Source organism: Nicotiana sylvestris, chromosome 3, assembly GCF_000393655.2.
Source record: "Nicotiana sylvestris chromosome 3, ASM39365v2, whole genome shotgun sequence".
Lineage (NCBI taxonomy): Eukaryota > Viridiplantae > Streptophyta > Magnoliopsida > Solanales > Solanaceae > Nicotiana > Nicotiana sylvestris.
Window position 1 is genome coordinate 136,271,109 of NC_091059.1, and position 19,339 is coordinate 136,290,447.

At 38.6% G+C, this 19,339-nt stretch overlaps 1 protein-coding gene across 2 annotated transcripts; it reads right to left on the reverse strand.

Annotated features, from left to right (window-relative positions):
• Positions 1 to 31: 31 nt before the first annotated feature.
• On the reverse strand, positions 32 to 8,046 carry LOC104210721 (mitogen-activated protein kinase kinase kinase YODA-like). Of its 2 annotated transcripts, none has more exons than XM_009759682.2 (12): positions 7,746 to 8,046; positions 6,046 to 6,610; positions 5,109 to 5,846; positions 4,904 to 4,991; positions 4,709 to 4,771; positions 4,250 to 4,410; positions 4,079 to 4,154; positions 3,695 to 3,754; positions 3,495 to 3,602; positions 3,091 to 3,330; positions 1,371 to 1,462; positions 32 to 1,210 (listed from the first exon to the last, which is right to left on the reverse strand). In XM_009759682.2, the coding sequence occupies exons 2-12, from the start codon at positions 6,597 to 6,599 to the stop codon at positions 712 to 714; spliced, it is 2,679 nt and encodes an 892-aa protein (XP_009757984.1). In that variant the 5' UTR covers positions 6,600 to 6,610; positions 7,746 to 8,046; the 3' UTR covers positions 32 to 711. The 2 variants fall into 2 exon arrangements, with proteins under 2 accessions (XP_009757984.1, XP_009757985.1); XM_009759683.2 differs by having other exon boundaries at positions 6,046 to 6,684.
• Positions 8,047 to 19,339: the final 11,293 nt, after the last annotated feature.

Sequence of the window (19,339 nt, forward strand, 5' to 3'; positions counted from 1 at the left end):
AGACACCAGCTGCAGTCGTAAAGACAAAATATAGAAAAGAAATGTGCTGTCATCTCAGATTGTTTAATCAACAGTATCTGCAATATTTTCAGTTCATTGTTCACTGTACAACAACCTCAACCCCCATCCCCAAAAGGGGGAAAGCGGAGGAGATAAAGGGCCCTAAACCTATTTAATTTGCATGCTTGCTTCTTTTGTACTCTCTCTTCTATGGGACAGCATAAATATACATGTTTGGTACCACAAATGTCTTGTTGAAGGATCAGCTATACATTGAATCACTTGAAGCTAGCTTCCACGAACAAATGACTCCTTTCATGGCTCAGGGTTGGTTATAAAATTTGATCTCAGGCACTCAACATTTTACAAACAGCTGTAGTGACCAGAGATGCTATGGTGAAGAAGGCCAAAAGATTCACTGGGAAGTAAGCTTCATCTTTGAAACACTAGACTCGAGGCCGGGCAGAGGTAATATGATCAGCTGAACGACATCGACAATGGATAAAGTTCTGCTCAATAAGCTATTTTATTTCCCAAGTCCCCAACCCCCACCCTTCCACGGGATCCTTATTGCACAAATCAGCTTCCTTCAAAGTTACTAAGATAAACAGATTTACAAGAAAACCCAGTAGACAATGAAACTGGGAAGTTTCCCGTGAATGTTGTATCTTTTTTTTTCAACCTCGAATGTTGTATCTGACAAATATAATATCATGCTTCACCTGTGCGACCTTCCAAAGGAGGGCAAGGGTTTAGATCTAGTGAAGGAACCAGTTTCACATGATCCCTTAGGAGTTGCTGAGACACTCGATTGGCCAGCACCGACTGCCCATCGAAAAGCTCTCCTGTCGTAGGCCTCCCAAACTGCTTTCCAAGAGCATCATTTTGAGAGGATGCCAGTTCCCGGAAAGCATGAGATCCTGACGGTGTCCCTCGTAAAACATCAGGATCCCAGTACGAAGGCCCATTCATATAAGGACTCTGTGGAAGTTGTGCTGCCTCCTGTAAGTAAACTGACTGATTAAGGTGATGAAATGGGATAGCACCAGTCCCTCCAGAGAGAGGTGTTGATGAGCCAGACATGGTGATAGGACTTGATATGGGTGAAGGAGACATCCTCCCATTTAGGTGTTGAGGTGACCTTGGATGTAAAAGAGGGCTACCAATCGGCGAGACTGGGCATGATATGTTCCTTGTAATGTGGATATCACTGGAGATCAAAGAGGAATATCAGTAATCACAAAGACGAGTACTGCCTTCATTCTCTATTATATTCAGAATTATAACTTGAATGGCAATTGCTTTCTTCAGAAAGACTCAATTAAAAATCAGAGAACTCAAGAAATTTGAAATAATCAAGAGAAAAGAACCTGCAGTGAAAATTAGATTTTGAAACTCTGGACGAATGGATTGCAAGTCTTTCTGATTCTGACGTAGGTGAGTTCCTTGCCTGTCCAATGCCCTAAGATTCATAAAGAACACACCCGTAAGTTTAAACCATGCCACATAAGTCCAAGATGAAGATGTATAATGTTTTCGATGTACTGTAAGTTTCACTTGGAATTACTTTTTTGTGCAATCAGACATCATGAACTTAATATGTAGTTATCAATCGTTAGCACACCCTTTTCTTTAGGGGTGATTTACTCTCTTTCTCTTTTAGGTATTCCAACATGGGACAAGGGAAGACGGTTTGTTCCAAGGAAGACATGATCCCTCATACTGGTGCTAGAATAAAGAGATAACAATTTACATCTAATAATACAGTTAATGGTGCGATAGCATCAATATGCATCATCATTTCGGATATGCTGCACCATGAGCATCCTCCATCTAGATCTCCTTATGGAAACCGACACAAGTCAATTATCATTTTTTTTAAAGCATAAAAGTTTCACTTCCTTCTATTTTCTTTCTGTGTCTCTCTTCTTTCAAGGGTGAGCAACTTACTCTCAAATGAATCAAAAAGCTAAAAACAAGTCAATTTTTTTTTTTCAAAGTAGAAGTTCACTTCTATTTTCTTTCTTTTTTCTAAGAGTGAAGCTTCTTACTCTGTTATGAACCAAGAAGCTAACAAGAACTAGGCTCACCAATCTCGATTACCTTCAAGGAAAGCAATGACAAAAGAGATGGCATTCTAACATGAAACACATTTATGCTTAAGAAAGCACATGCACAGACATCAGAGATAGCTCTCTGCTTTTGTTTGAATACAGGGGAAGAGAAGCAAGGATGGGGAATGACAGGACTTAAAATTTTAAGTTTATTTGGTCATCCAAATGAACCTAGCTTGTTCTCGTCAAAAGAAGCAGCTTTTAGCCACATGACAGAATGCAATACAACTGGTCAGCAAGTAGAAAATTTCTCACTGTTCCTCTTTTAACTTGTCTAGTAAATCCCTTTTCTTTCTCTTTTTAATTTTACGTACTTCAATTGCTAAAAGATTCCTATCCGAAGGAAAAAGGAAAAGAATAAAAAAGTTCATGATTCCAGAAAAGATAACAGAAACTACTTGGTGATACCCAAGGAAAACATATTGTAAGAACCCGTTTCCTCCCCTAGCCAACTGTAGAGAAAAGCTACAAACTCTACTACACAGATTATTTAGCGCACATCCAACAATATAAACCTTGACCATATTTACATACCAGTTAAATCATCTACTTTTCCAGAATAAAGCGATCTTTTTTCTAAGAACTAGCCATTATTTAGGTCCTATGTGACAAGTTCATATAACTGAATTATTATCGGTATATGAGATTGATTACTGTATGAACTCCAAATATAGACGCTTGAACTAATCTTAACCAGGAATGAACCCTTAACAATATACGCGGTCAATAGATTTAAAATAAAGGCCTGAATATTGGATACATGTACCCAATCAGTTAATTTTGCCAAAACTAATTGCTGATTCAGAATACATCACATTAATGATCATTTTACTGATAGAAGAATAAATGTGCCAGTGTACTTTTACCAGTACCATCATCACAACTTTCCTGTTTCTGAAAAGTGAAAAGAAAGAGAAAGGACTTCCAAAGTCTTATTGATGGGAAGAAAAGAAGACTAAAATAAACAGAAGTGTACCTGAGATTTTACGCCATTTATTCCTGCATATGGAGGATCAGAAGATGCAGGAGAAACATTTGGCTTCTCCAGAGTTGCAGCATTTTTCACAAAAGGATGCTCCAATAGTAGAGCAGCAGTAGGACGATGACGGGGCTCACGCTGCAAGCACTTCCTCACAAAATCTTTTCCTTCATCTGAGAGATGTTCTGGTATAGCTGGGAGTTCTTTACTATTCCCAATCTTAAACATAGCAGCAACCTTTGGGCCCATCAAACACCACATATTAGAGGTTAAGGGAATAAATTGTGTTGTACAACTTGCATCTCAAATTAAATTATAGCAAAACTCAATCCCCAGACAAATTCCAGAAGAGAAAAAAAGGTGAAATGCTCAACTAATGTTCTCTAGGCCGAATTACTCACCCCTTCGTACTGGCTAAAAGGAGGCTTGGATGTAGCCATTTCTAAGACGGTGCATCCAAGACTCCATATATCAACAGCAAGGTTGCAGCCACTAGAATTCTTTATAACCTGAAACATTAGCAAAGAGGCACTTTTAAGTCAAACTATAAGCAACCAAGGCGCATGCAAAATTTTTAATTACTGCCCAAATCATTCCTCACCTCGGGGGCCATCCAGTAAGGGCTTCCCTTGAATGATAATGGACATGATTGTCCTGTAATCTGCAAATTTGCGATTGAAAAATTAAAGACATGAGGCTCAGCCTGAAGAGCACACCTACAGAGGGTAAAAGTGTCCCTGATGGTACAGTATTGACAATAACACCAGTGCATGACTTAATGGATTAAGTTCTGTATTTATCACTCCAGAAACAAGAAACAAAACTAGATGATTAGAAAAAATGTTGTCTATTCCAACAGCAATAATTTAGAGATCAAAGAGCAGATTTGAATAAAAAAAACCATATGACATCTAATTGATTATATCATACAGCAAATTGCTATCATCTAACATATAACTCCTTAGAAGTCTATGGGTAAACTTACATGTTTTGCCATTCCAAAGTCTGCTAACTTTATGCGCCCATTTGGATCAACAAGAATATTTGCTCCTTTAATATCTCTGTGAAAATGCAGAGTTAGGCAATCAGGGTACAAAGGTAAATACTGCTAAAAGAATGATTTTACGAAAATGATCCAACCAAAGAACATAATTACCTATGCACTGTGTTTTTAGCATGTAAATATGCAAGCCCTGATAAGATTTGTTGAGTATAACTACGGATCGCTGTTTCTCCAAATGCACCATATTCTTGTAAAAGCTTATAAATGGACCCGCCCGATACATATTCCAAGTAGATATACAGTTTATCGCCAACCTGATTGAGGTAAACAATTCAGAAAAAATGTCAGCTCAAAAAGACGATAAAATTTCGGAGCGCGAGAAAGTCTGTTCTTTCCTTTCGGTTTATTCACTGCTCTGAAACTTAGCACTTGTTTTATTGATTCATGGGACGGAAAAGTATATGGCTCTCATATGATCAGGTTTATAGTTGCTCCCTACTTAAATCTCGCAACTAAGCTTTGGAGTGATAGGATTATGAACCAAATTCTTTAACAGTAATTAACATATCAAGCTCTCAATTGATAAGGCTGCAAACTGTGTCCGAAGCTCACCGTTTCTGTCCCGTAGTACTGAACAATGTTTGGATGCCTCAACCGGCTTAACAATGCAATCTCCTGCAAAGTACTTGAATATAAGAGCATACTCAAACATGAACACATAAATATATTATGACTCGGGAATCAACAACTCTAAGCAGTCCACAAACATTAAACCTTCAATAGACTGCTCCCTATTGGATAACTTACTTGAGCCAACTGCTTTGCACTTTCTTTTGACTTTGCATCATCTGAAAATAATGTAACCTCCTTCATTGCACACATTTCACCACTATCACTGCAGAATAGACAAGGCCAGGTATTAAACAAAATCTTCAGACGATCAATAGTAGAATTGGACATGTCAACATGTTGGATTTGTATTTACTTCAAAAGGCCATGGTAGTGAATGTACCTGTTAAAACCAACATAAACATGTCCAAATGTGCCTCTACCCAGCAATTTCCCCTTTTTCCAACGAGAGCCAGGGCTAGCAAGGTTCTCAGCTCTACCTGGACTTCGAGGCACCGAGGGAGATGTTGCAACTGAATTGGAATGTGAAAAGGGCGAAGAGTTGGAGATTGTCAAAGGAGGAAGAGGCAAAGGGTGACTTTGCAGTTTTCCATCATCAGGCCAACTAGACTGCAATTCAGAGGCTCCACCTACAGCCCTAGGATGAATTGGTGTGACGGCGCCACTGTGAATTCTCGAGCTAGGCCCTGGACTTGTCATCCTAGGACTAGGAATTGGTGAGTACTCTGGACTTCCTCTACAAGGCTGCCAAAACAGTTGTCCTGACATATCTCCTCCCATTGAATTATGCCCAGAATTCTGACCAGATCCTGGGCTTGAACAATGGCCAGATCCAAGTGAAGGAAGATCTGGATAAGCCCTTCCTGCCCATAGAGTAGAACTAGTAACTTGCTCACTTCCAGCAGTTCTCATAGGACTTCTAGAAGGACTTGACATAGAACTATCAGGGGCACTGCAAAAGGCTCCATGAGGAGGGACCTGTATATTGGTCACATGACTACTTAAAGGTCTTCTTTTAGGAGATACAGAGGAAACATTTTTACTTGGCGAAAGACTAACTGGTCCTGTTGTTTCTTTCAAGCTAATTTGTCCAGCCGCAGATTGATCCTTAACAATCAAACTTCAAAACCAACAAGAAAAAGAATTGTGTCAATCAGGGTACTACAATTACATATCAAAAGAAAGCACCAAAGTTTTTAACAAGAAAAAACACTAGCCAAAGAAATTAAGGCCAGCCAAAGGTAAAAGAGATGACTTTTCAAAGAAAAGAATCGATAATGACCAAATTTTCCTCTGAATGACCTTCTACATTTGCTAACCTGGAAGGACTACCAATAGCAGTTCTGCTCCCAGTTTCATAATCAGATGCAAGTGGACTACGTTGACGTGAATCAGCAGGATCATCACTCTCAATAGAGCACTCGCTTGAAACAGATGCAAAGACAAGCTCTCCATCTGTATCTGCAGGGTCCAGTCTGTGCCTGATGCATGCAGGCTTGGGGAGAGGCAGAAACAAGGATGGCTTTGAGCCCTTCTCCACTCTGGACTTTGCGGATGCACTGATTCCAGAGTCTGACCGACCTACATTTGCTGGACGCAGACCAGGAAGTGGTAGTGGTTGGGCCAGAGGCCTTTCAGCAAAGCTTTGACATCTTGCTACATGTTTGGAAGGCGATGATGCTCTTGATTGTGCTTGGGACAGAGAACCCTTCTCAGAAGCAGTGTCACTGCTATGTCTTCGAGAACCTCCTGATTTACTGGGAGATTTAATTTCAGCTGGACTCTTAAACTTGCGATGCAATGTGTCAATAAAACTTTCTTTTGTTGCTTTCTTCTTAGCTTCTTTTGATGATGACTTCCACCATGAAGGCATATTTCCTTTTGCTATAAATTAGCAAAATCAAACAAATTACTACAACATTATTTTCAAATATCCAGCCTTGTATAAGACAATAAACCTGCAAGCAGAAAAAGACTGGCATGATCTAGTTACGAATAATAGAATCTCAATCCGTTGCTACAATCCATATGTCAATCCCGCCATATATTTGCAAATCAAGATTTTTGAAGATAAATATTACATAAATGATATTCCAACAAACAGGCATGAAGTTAAACAGGACCAAGGACATACTTATAGATGATAGAAGTAGCCAACTAAAGCAGTCAGCTTCATAATACAACCATGGTAACCAATAGTTATGTCAGTTCATCAAAAAGAACGTGGACAATCAATTAGAGGCCAAGTGGTTAAGATTTTAGACAAGCATAACTAAGGTGACATTATCAAACCTTGTTTCACCTTCCTATTGATAGGCGTAAACAGATAGTTTTGTATCAAAAATTTAACTTTCACTTATAAATAATATGCATAATAAAACAGAAATTGCTACCCCATTTCTTTATTTACTTGATCCTTCAACATGTAATCAATCATTTTCCACTACGAGAAACTTCCTAGCAAACCGATTAAACACAATATGGCCTGAACATGAAATAGTACCCATTATCCAATTCGAAGGAATAACTCCCTTTTATGCTTATACAATTTGAAAAGATTAATGAGTATCCAGATATTAGAGAACCCTTGACTCACTCACGCCAATCAAAACTGGTGAGAGGAACTACGACGAAATCTCCTGTACCCAAATTCTTTTTAGAATCACAACTCAAAAATATTGTTTTTTTCATTTCTTGCCATCTACGGGTGTTTGCATCAAACTAATAGATGCATAACACGTGTATTTTACATATATCTTTTATCACTTATTCACAGTTAATCAATGTTTCAATATGCAACTAGTGTTTGTTCCTCTTAGAAATAAATCAACTACTGATCTCTCAGTGTTGAGTTACAGTAATCAGCATGATCTCAAAAATTCGAAATACACAGCTTTTCCAAGCAGATCTAAAACACTAACAATGCACTTAAACTAGTAAAAAAAGTACAGATTTTTAACAAGTTTAATAGTCAGAAATTTGTTCCTAAAATTGAAAACAAAGATCACGAAAATCTCACCTGTAGAGTGCTGAGCTGTCACATATCGAGCACGAAACAGCTCGCTTTCAGATTTGGCCTGCTGAATCCAACTCAGATATTAGCTCAAATGAAACCCTAGAAAAATCTCACTCGCTCTGTCCCCGCTCCGAGATTTTTCTGAGAGGCAGAGATAGAGAGAGAAATAAAGAGATAAAAAAGCGTCCAGAATTCGAATTGGAGAAAGTGATTTTAGAAGAGATCGCGTAAGAATGGAGATGAGAGTTGAGAGAGAGGAGTGAGAAGAGCTAAGTATAAGAGAGAGAAAGAAAGTGGAGTGGAAAAAGAGGTGTACGAGTTAAAGAATTTAATAATAAATCATACTATATTTTTTAAATAAAATAGTGTATTTTTGACTATTTTATTATGAAATCAATTTGCATGTACAACTCTTTTTTAAATCAATTTACTTCTACTTCGACTAATATGCATAGCATCTTTTTTATTAATCTTTGCTAAATTATGTCCAAATATTTGTAGTGAACTATTGAAGCTATAAAAAAAAAGAGTATATCAATTGTTGCCGATGACAAAGGTCAAAGTGAGGTGAGGTACTTTTTTTATTTTGAATAGGGGATCGCTTTTTTTTTTTGTTGTAATAAGAATTTGAACTTAAATATTTCATTACTCGATCATTTTCAGAAAAACTAATGCATTTGGGACAAGGTGAAAAGAGTTTGACCAAAAATATTTTCATATTTTGATTGTGTTGTTTCAAATTTTTGTTTTGTTGCAAATCTATCAAACAACACAATTTCAAAACTTCTCAAATATTTGGCCAAATATTGTTTTACAGGAGTTTCGTTAAAAAAAAACAACCTAAATGGTAGTAATATAATGTAAGAATTTAACAATGAATGACAATTAATGTTATAAAATACGGAAATAAATTTTATTATTATGAAATAATTAAAGTTGGGATAAAATTGTGTGCTCTTTCTTTAATTCTCTATTGTTTCATTTATGCTTTTTGGAGGTGTGGCTCACGCACGAAGCAATCAACGTCAGCCGTGTACGTGGGATTATGATCCAACGGTCAATTATTTTTTTCATTTTCTCTTTTGGTTGGTATTATATTTATTTTTAGTTTTTTGGTTGGTATCATATTTATAGCTATGTGAAGAGTAATCTTTCTTTGATATGGACAATGTAGAGCACCTTAGTACATTTGTACTTGAAAGTTGAAAGTGACAGACAAGTAAAATAACAAATAATTTCGTTTTATTTCTCTTTTTTCCGTTCTGGTACAATTACACAAACCTCCCCTGAAGTTTGAATTTGTACATGTGCTTGCCTAGTGATTTTATTAGATATTACACAAACATCCATTTTTATTGTTTTATCAATCTATATCTATATTATATTAAAAGCACGAAGGCCCTCAGCGAAATATCGTTCATCTTTTTTACCCTTTTAAAATAGAATTCACATTAGACAAAATAGTCATTTTATTATTTTTCTATTTAAGAATTTGAAATCACTAATTTTTTGTTATTATATATTTTCTTATTTGAATGTTTCCAATATTTAAGACTTTAAAGTTAATTAAGTTTTTATCTTTTATAAATCCTTTCCTATTTGAAATATGCAATCTAACAATATTACCTTTCATGTTAATTTTCTTAACACTTGTAATGTTGGAATACACTAAAATATTGTTCACAAATCCTTCTCAACCTTAATCGGCAAATTCCCTAATCTTTATCTAATTTACACTAACTATTTGTTTGTGCATTAGTTTGTATGAGTCCACCAAACAGTAGAGTACCTAGTCCTCTATGAGGTTGTACTGAGAATGCTAATAAAACAGTAAGTAAATAAGACACGGGATTTTTACATGGAAAAATCTCACCTCAATGGGACAAAAACCACGCCCTACACCTGTAGGCTTTTAACTTCACTAACTTATAAACACCTATTACAAGCCGCTTTGTAATGACTCAATTACAAAGAATTCAATTCAACTAACTTGTGATACTCTTACCACAAGCCACTTTGTCACTCTCTAGTTACAAAAACTTTAACTTATGACTAAACCTAGTCACAACATAAACTCAGAGAGTTTACGGATTTTACAAGAGGGTTCCTAATCAATGCTTCTTTCTAAGCAACTTAGGAGATACAATAAGAACAATCACAAAGTTACAACTCAACTATGGACAACAAAATACTAACTTTAGGAACTGGTTCGTAGTAGCGTTTAACTTTATTCTTCAAGCTCGTGAGAATTAATTTCTCAGTTTTGCAAAAGGCTTGAATGAGAAACTGAAGTGTTCAAGTGATGTTTTGATATAAACTCATTATTGATACACCTTGATGACATCACTTGAAATGATGTAAGCACTTTAGTTGGTCAAGGAATAAGTGGCCACTGAAAACAGTGCAATACGGGCAGAAACAGTGCAGGCAGTCACGTCGCTTCCAGTTGTATCCCATTGACGTCGTACTACTATAAGGGAACCACAAGGGTATCATGTCCTTGTTTGGTTCTCTATCCCCTAAAGCTATAGCGGTTCACATTTAGCTGAAATCTATTAACTTGCAGTGTAGCCTAAGTGTGTCAGGTTCCCTATCTGGTCCTTGACAGTAAGTTTGTCAGATCATCAAAACATAAGTCAAAGATATTGAAAACCTATCAATTTTCCCCTTTTTGATGATGGCAGACTTAAACATTGATAACGTGTATTTAGAGCAAGAAGAACCAGATAAAGTAACAGGAACTCATAAGTTCCCTCTAACTTTATGCCTTCCTTTTTGAATCATGTTCCCCCTGAATTTAGGGCTGCCTTCTTTTTGAATCATTTTATCTTTATCTTTATACTTTATTTATTCTCTCTTTTGGTATCATTAAAAAGACACAAACAGTCAAACATCATAAAGAAGTCTAGCCGAGCTAACTTATGCCACATATGTGCACACAATATGATAGAGAAGAGAATTTAAAATTCAAGCAATGAGACAATAAAAGATGATAGATTTTATATAGATAAAGATTTTATATGCATTTTCTTAAAAAGCAAAGGCAACATTGGACTGAACTGGGGCGGCTGGTGGATCTCCAGGTACGGCCCTAGCTGCTGTGCGAGCCACACCTCTACCCCTACCGCGACCACGACTGCGTCCTCGGCCACTAGTGGCCATAGCTGGTGGTACTGGTGGTCGTCCATCCCCTCGGGCAATATCTCAGAAATAATACCAACCCCTCAGGCTATATCTCGCATCACAATGGGTACCCGCGCTCACTGGGGGTGTGCAAACTCCTGGAGGGGTCCCTTACAGCCTAAGCGCAATATCAAGCCATCTCGTGGCATCATCACTAGGCTCTCAGGCTCACATCAACAAGCCACCTCATGGCGTACAAATCTCAGGCCCTCGGCCTCATAATCATAATCAGTGTTTCTTCACAACATAGGCCCTCGGCCTTACTCAGACAGAATCTCATAAGCCACTCGGGCAATAGTAAAACATGATGGTCAGCCCAAAAAATCATTTAAGTGTTAAAGCAGAGTAAACATGACTGAGTTATGAAAACAGTAGAATATAGCATGACTGAGTTTAAGTATAAGGTCAAAACAGTGAGGAAATATCGGTAAAATACCATAAGGGTTCAAATAGTTGGCACGAGGTCCAAATATGGCATTCAACCCAAAATAAGATGATAGCAAATAGATTTCAATCAAATACGCGGTAAAATAGTCATTCGGGACGGACTAAGTCACAATCCCCAATGGTGCACGACCCACGCTCGTCATCTAGCGTGTGCGTCACCTCAATATAGCATAACGATGTGCAATCCGGGGTTTCATACCCTCAGAACAATATTTACAATTATTACTCACCTCTACCGGTCACAATCTCTAGCTCGCGATGCCTTTGCCCCTCGAATCGGCCTCTGGATGCTCCAAATCTAACCAAAATCTGTGCAAAACCATTAAAATATGCTAAGGGAATAAAGCTCACTCGAAAGAAATTAAATAACAACACAAATCCCGAAATTTCTGACCCTCTAGCCCACGTCTCGGATTTTGATAAAGTTCACATCAATGGATTCCTTATCACTCCCCCAGTTCATTCATACCAAAAGCGTCAAAATCCAACCACAAATGACCCCTCAAATCCCAAATTCTAGATCTCCAATTTCAAGCCCTAGTTCTTCAATTTTAGGCTTAATTTCCATGATTAATTAGGTAGATTTCACATTAGAATCGAGTATTAAGTCCATGAATCTTACCTCCAAGTGTTTCCCAATCCCTCGTCAATCCTCTTCAAAAAGCTCCAAAATCACTCAAAAATGGTGGAAATAAACCCCAAAATCGCGACAAGACGGCTATTTAAACATTCTACCCACACCTCAATTCCTTCTTCGCGAATGTGGTCAACGCCTCGCGTTCGCGAAGCACAAACCAACTTTGACCAAAAATCCTCTTACGCAAATGTGATATGCCCATCGCGAATGCGATGGTTCCTCAGACTAACCCTTCACGAACGCACTCCCTCTCTCGCGAACGCGATGAACAACTCAACCTCAAACCCAGCTGCTCGATTTCCTCTACGCAAACGCGCTCCCCTTCTCGCGAACGTGATGCCCAATCACTTAGCCCTTCGCGAACACGGAGCCTTCCTCGTGAACGCGAAGGCTAAAATCTCAACCTTCACCAGCTAACCCTTCGCAAACGCGAGGACCTACTCGCAAACGCGAAGGTCTAATTTCTCTGCAACACTCAGCAGTTTTTCTGCAATTTACAACAACAAAAAATGGTCTGATTGACCACCCGAAACTCACCTGAGGCCCCCGAGACCTCAACCAAATATTCCAACATATCCCATAACCTCATTCAAACTTGTTCCAACCTTCGGAACGCTCAAAACAATATCAAAACACTCAATTCGCATCGGATTCAAGCCTAGGAATTCCAAAAACTTCTAAATTACGCTTTTGATCAAAAACCCAACCAAACCACGTCCGAATGCCCTGAAATTTTGCACAAACATCCCAAATGACACAACAGAACTACTGCAACTCTCAGAATTCCATTCTGACCCATATATCAAAATCTCATCTATCAACCAGAAAACGCCAAAAATCCAATTTCGCCAATTCAAGCCTAAATCTACTCCGGACCTCCAAAAGACATTCCGATCACCCTCCTAAGTCCCAAATCACCTCCCGAAGCTATCCGAATCATCAGAACTCACATCCGAGCCCTCTAACACATAAGTCAACATCCGATTGACTTTTCCAACTTAAGCTTCCTCAAAAGAGATTAAGTGTCTCAAACCTTACCAAATCCATTTCGAACCCAAACCAACCAACCCAGTCACTCACAAAATCGATAGACAAAGCAATAAGAAGCAGAAATAAGGGAAATAGAGCGGCAAATCATGAGACGACTAGCCGGGTCATCACACTTCTCCTTTTGGGATCGTCTCACCAATGAACCTAGTTCCTCTGGTGTTTCCTCTTCCACTTCTACCACAGGGACTGCTTTATCACATATGAGCACATTATCTTTCACCAATATCCTCTTTTACTTCTTACTACTTTTTTTGCTCTTTTGAAGGGCAGAGTCGTAGGCCACCTTAGCTTGCAACCTGGTAGTAGGTCACTTGGTGGTAGAGTCAGGAGTGGACACCACCTTTCACTTAATTATGAATGCATCGAGAGCCAAGTTGTCTAAATCCTCCTCATCACTGGACCTCATCTCAGAAGCTTAAATGTCTATAGGCGCAATAACAAATGTAGGAGCAGAACTGTACTGGGAACGAGAACCCTGACCTAGGTCCTCCGGAGAGGGATCAGGTGCCTCATGTGAGGGCCAGTAGTTTCTGCTAGTACAACATCTTCAACAGTCACTATGGCTCCTTCTTCCCTAATACCCCGTACCTCGTTATTCTGAGAAATTATCTCATGAAGGACACCGTCAGCAGATACAACAAAAATAGTTACAACATTTTCTTTCCTAATCAGCACCACTGCCACCACAAAATTTGCAGTAACAATGGCGGAACCCTCTGCGACCTCATTGTTTTGACCTTGTTCTCCATTTGTTCTTTGATTAGTGGGAACCTTAGAAGATAGAGAAGACGGATCAACAATTTTAGGGGTTTCTAAAATGGAGAGAGATGGGGAATCTGGGTGAGGAGTGATTTCAACGGGGAGAGTAGGAGTGGTTATAGAAGACCCAGAGGGGACGAAAGACTCCATAGGTTTTTCAGTACCAAGGATGACTGAGGCAGGGATGTCGGAGTTTGTATCGGCCATGAAAAGATGGAGTGAAGGTACTCTAGGGAGTTCCAATGGAAGACGTATGGTTTGTGGAGAAAAAAAGAGGGTTTTATTAAGGATGGATAATTATGAAGAGAGAGATAGGGACCGGTTCTGAAACGGTAGTTGTGCGTGGAGAAGTGCAATGTTTTAGAGGGAGATGGAACGATTTGAAGTGAAGAGACATGACAGTAGGATCTGAAAAGGTGGATGACATGGCAGTTGTGTTTTGTACCTTTTTAAGACGTGTATTAAAGAATGCACAGAACTACTCATTTTTGGTACAAGAACCAGGTTCTTGACCTGTTATTTGAAAGTATCAATCCTCTTTTATCGTCTATGTACTGCATTTACATCTTCTATACTCATCATGTGTATTTACCTTCAACGGTATTGAAGTAAGTTAGACTTGGCCAGAAAATACTTTTAGCTAGTTTTACCTAAAGGTGATTTTCATAGCCAAATGATGAGGAATCAAGTCCTCAATTGGGCTTTAACATCCCTAGTTTCACTCTGTTTCTTTCAAAATGTTCCCTACTTAATGCTTTGGTGAAGATATCTGTAATTTGATCTTCTATGCTATAGAATTTCATATAGATCAACCCTTTCTCCATATTATCCCTCAGAAAGTGATGCCTCACATCAATATGCTTGGTCCTTTTTGTGTTGAACTGGATTCTTGGCCATGTTGAGTGCACTGGTGTTGTCATATAGAAGGGGCACACTCTTAATAAGTACCCCAAAATCTTCTAGTTGTTGCTTAATCCATAGAAGTTGAGCACAGTAGGATGCTACAACTACATATTCTGCTTCAGCTGTTGAAAGAGCCACTGAATTTTGCTTCCTTGTTCCCTAGGAGATGAGATATGATCCTAGAAAGTGAACCATTCCAGAAGTGCTTTTCCTGTCCATAAGATAACCTGCATAGTCTGCATAAGCATATCCAATGAGATTAAAATTGTCGCTTGAGGGATAATAAAGAACCAGGTCATGTGTTCCTTTAAGGTATCTCAGAATTCTTTTGGCAGCCTTCAAATGAGATTCCTTGGGATTTGATTGAAACCTTGCACATAGCCTCACACTGAAGACAATATCAAGTAAGATAGAGAAGAGTCCCAATGATGCCTCTATACATGGTTTGATTTACAGGAGATCCAGTTTCATCCATGTGCAGTCGAGTGGCCATCGTAATGGGAGTATCTATCACCTTTGATGCTTCCATGTCAAACCTCTTCAAGAGCTCCCTGATGTATTTTTGCTGACAAATGAATGTACCCTTTGAGGACTGTTTTACTTGAAGACCCAAGAAAAAGTTCAGTTCCCCCATCATGCTCATTCCAAACTCATTTCCCATGAGTTTTGCAAATTCTTCACACAGAGACTCAACTGTTGCCCCAAAAATGATATCATCAGCATAGACCTGAACAATGAGCAGTTTCCTTCCCCGTTTCTTTAGGAACAAAGTGTTGTCAATTTTTCCTCTTTTAAAATTATTTTCCAAGAGGAACTTTGACAGTCCTTCATACGAAGCTCTAGGAGCCTCCTTCAACCCATACAATGCTTTATCCAGTTTAAACACATAATCAGGGTGTTCATGACATTCAAACCTTGGAGGTTGCTTCATATAGACTTCTTCCTTAAGAAGTCCATTTGGAAAAGCACTTTTGACATCCATTTGGAATAAGGTGAATTCAATATAAGATGCTGTTAGTTTGTGTGAGTCCACCAAATAGTAGAGTATCTGGTCTTCGACAAGATTTTGCTGATAATACTAATAAAACAGTATGTAAATAAGGCAGAGGATTTTTACGTGGAAAAATCCCACACAAGGGGATCAAAAAACCACGGCCTACACTTGTAGGCTTTCAACTTCACTAACTTGTAAAACACCTATTACAAGCCACTTTACAATGACTCCACTAACTTTAGTGTACTCTTTGATGGTTTTTGCCATTGAAAATGGAAGTTTCTCTAGTACCTTGGTTGGAGAATAAGGACCATCGCATATGATATCCCATAACTCACAATTCTCAGCCATGATAAAATCGTGCATTCTTGTTTTCCACCACCCAGAGTATTGTCCATTGAACCTGGGTGGTCGGTATGTAGATTGTCCTTCTTCAAAATTTGGTGGAGTAGCCATGAGGATCCTTCCTAGGTGTTAGCCTAATATGAGGAACCCGTTCTGATACCAATTGTTAGTTTGTGTGAGTCTACCAAACACTAGAGTACCCGGTCCTCTACAAGATTCTGCTGAGAATGCTAATAAAATAGTACGTAAATAAGGCAGAGGATTTTTACGTGGAAAATTCCTACACAAGGGGATCAAAAAACCACGACCTACACCTGTAGGCTTTCAACATCACTAACTTGTAAAACACCTATTACAAGCCACTTTGCAATGACTCCATTACAAAGAATTTACTCAACTAACTTGTGGTACTCTTACCACAAACCACTTTGTGACTTCCTAGTTACAAAGACTTTTTCTAACTTGTGATGCTATCACCACAAGCCATTTTGTCACTCTACAGTTACAAAGGCTTTTACTTATGACTAAACCTAGTCACAACATAAACTCAAGGAGTTTACGGATTTACAAGAGGATTCCTAATCAAACGCTTCTAGCTAAACAGTTTAGGAGATACAATAAATATAATCACAAAGTTACAACTCAACTAGGACAACAACAAGCTATCTTTAGGAACTGGTCCGTAGTTGCGTTCAACTTTGTTCTTCAAGCTTGTGAGGATTGATTTCTCTATTTTGGCAAGAAGCTTGAATGAGAAACTGAAACCTTCAAGCGATGTTTTGTATAAAGTCATTATAGGTACACCTTGATCACATCACTTGAAATGATGTGAGCACTTTAGTTGGTCAGAGAATGAGCGGGTGCTAGAAACAGTGCAATGCGGCAGAAACAATATAGTCAGTCACTTCATTTCCAGCTGTGTCCAATTGACTTTGTACTACGATAAGGGAACCACAACGGTATCAGATCCTTATTTGGGTTCCTAGCTCCTAAAGCTGTAGCAGTTCACCTTTAGTTGGAATATGTTAAGCTTGCAGTATAGTCCGAGCAGGTCAGGTTCCCTATCTAGTTCTTAATAGTAAGTTTTTTAGATCATCAAAACATAAGGCAAGAACATGTGAAACCTATCAGATGCAAAAGCTATTAGAATTCTAATAGCTTCCACGCGAGTGACCGAAGCAAACGTTTCATCATAATCAATCCCTTCATCCTAATTGTAGCCTTGAACCACTAGCTTGGCCTTATTCCTTGTGGTATTTCCATGTTCATCAAGCTTGTTCCTGAATACCCACCTGATTCCTATAATGGTTCGATCTGAGGTTCTAGGTACCAGGTGCCAGAAATTGTTCCTTTCAAACTGATATAACTCATCCTGCATGGCTGTAATCCAATCTGCATCTTTTAAGGCTTCCTTGATATTCTTGGGTTCTATTTGGGAGAGAAAGGCTGAGAAGGTAAGCGAATTTCTGGCTTTTGACCTGGTTTATACTCCGGAATCTAGAGGGGTGATTATGTTGTCAAGAGGATGAGAGCTTTTATGTCTCTAGTTAAACGTCTGAGGTTCATTTGTAGAGAATGTAGGTATATTTAACTGGTTTTCATGTGTTCTTATCTCAGGTGCTAGTGGAGTACACTGAACTGCATCAATCACCCATTCTTCAACTTCAGTGGTTGTAATTGAAGTATCTAGTTCCATTGAAGATGAGGCAGTATTGTCTTCACTCATCTCTTTTATTTGTCTCATCATATCTGCCTTTCCATTTGTCATGTCAATGACTTCACTAGGGACTAGTAAGGATTCTCCATCTTGATCTTCTTCAGCACTCTTCTCACAGGATGGATAAGACTCATCAAAAATAATATGAACACTTTCCTCAACACATTGAGTCCGCTTATTGTATATCTTGTACGCTTTGCTTTGAGAAGAGTAGCCTAGAAATATTCCTTCATCACTCTTGGCATCAAATTTACCAAACTGATCCTTTCCATTGTTGAGAACATAACATTTGCACCCAAATGTTCTTAGGTAAGTCAGCTTGGGTTTCCATATGGGGTTTTGTTCAGGAGTGATCTGATCATGCACTTGTTCACCAAGTAGAAGGCAGTGTTGACCACTTCAGCCTAGAAGTTCTTTGCAATTCCACTGTCGATTAGCATTGTTCTTGCCATCTTTTCAAGAGTTTTGTTCTTCCTTTCCACTACTCTATTTTGTTGGAGAGTTCTGGGAGTTGAGAAGTTGTGAGTGATGTCATTTTCATTGCAGAAATCATCAAATTTGGCATTGTCAAATTATGTTCCATGATCAGATCTAATGCATGTGACTCTAGACTCCATCACCTGGATTTTCTTCACAAACGCCACAAATACCTCAAAGGTTTCATCTTTAGTTCTGAGAAATAGAGTCCATGTGAATCTGGAATAGTCATCCACTATCACGAAAATGTATCTTTTTTCTCCCCTGTTTTGCACTCTCATAGGACCACATAGGTCGATATGTAGAAGCTCAAGTGGCTTTGAGGTGCTCACATCCCTTTTAGACTTAAAAGAGGACTTCACATGTTTTCCTCTAGCACATGCATCACAAACTTTTTGCACCTTGAACTTTGACATGGGCAGACCATGGACCAGGTCCTTTTGAATTAGTTTGTTCAGAAGAGAAAAGCTTGCGTACCCCAATCTTTTGTGCCATAATTCAGCATCATCATCAACAGTTTTTAGATAACTCAGATCACCACTTTGTAAGGACTCGAAATCAGCAACATAAATGTTCTTGTATCTCTTGGCCACAAGTACCACTTCACCAGTTACCAGATCAGTAACTGTACATATCTTGGACAAGAATTCCACCTTGTTTCCTTTATCACAGATCTGAGAGATACTCAAGAAACTGTACTTAAGGCCATTGACATAGTACACATTTTCAATAGAATGAATAAGCGACTTCCCGACTTTTCCAACTCCAATAATGCACCTTTTTTCCCATTGCTAAAGGATTCCCTCCTTGCAGGGCTTTTAATGAAAGAAAGTCCATGATGTTCTCATTCATGTGCTTTGAACATCCACTATCCATGAACTATTGTTGACCGCTTCCTTTCATTGTTCCCTGCACAAGAAGATCAAGAGTTAGTTTTAGGAACCCAAGAAAGTTTGGGTCCCTTGTAGTAGGCAAGAGGATGAATAAGAGTTCTCTTAGTTCATGCAGGTAATATGCATTTTTTGTGAGTGGAACCTGGTCCCTCTTTAGTAGTCACTTTTTCAGCAAACACTTTGTTTTTCTGA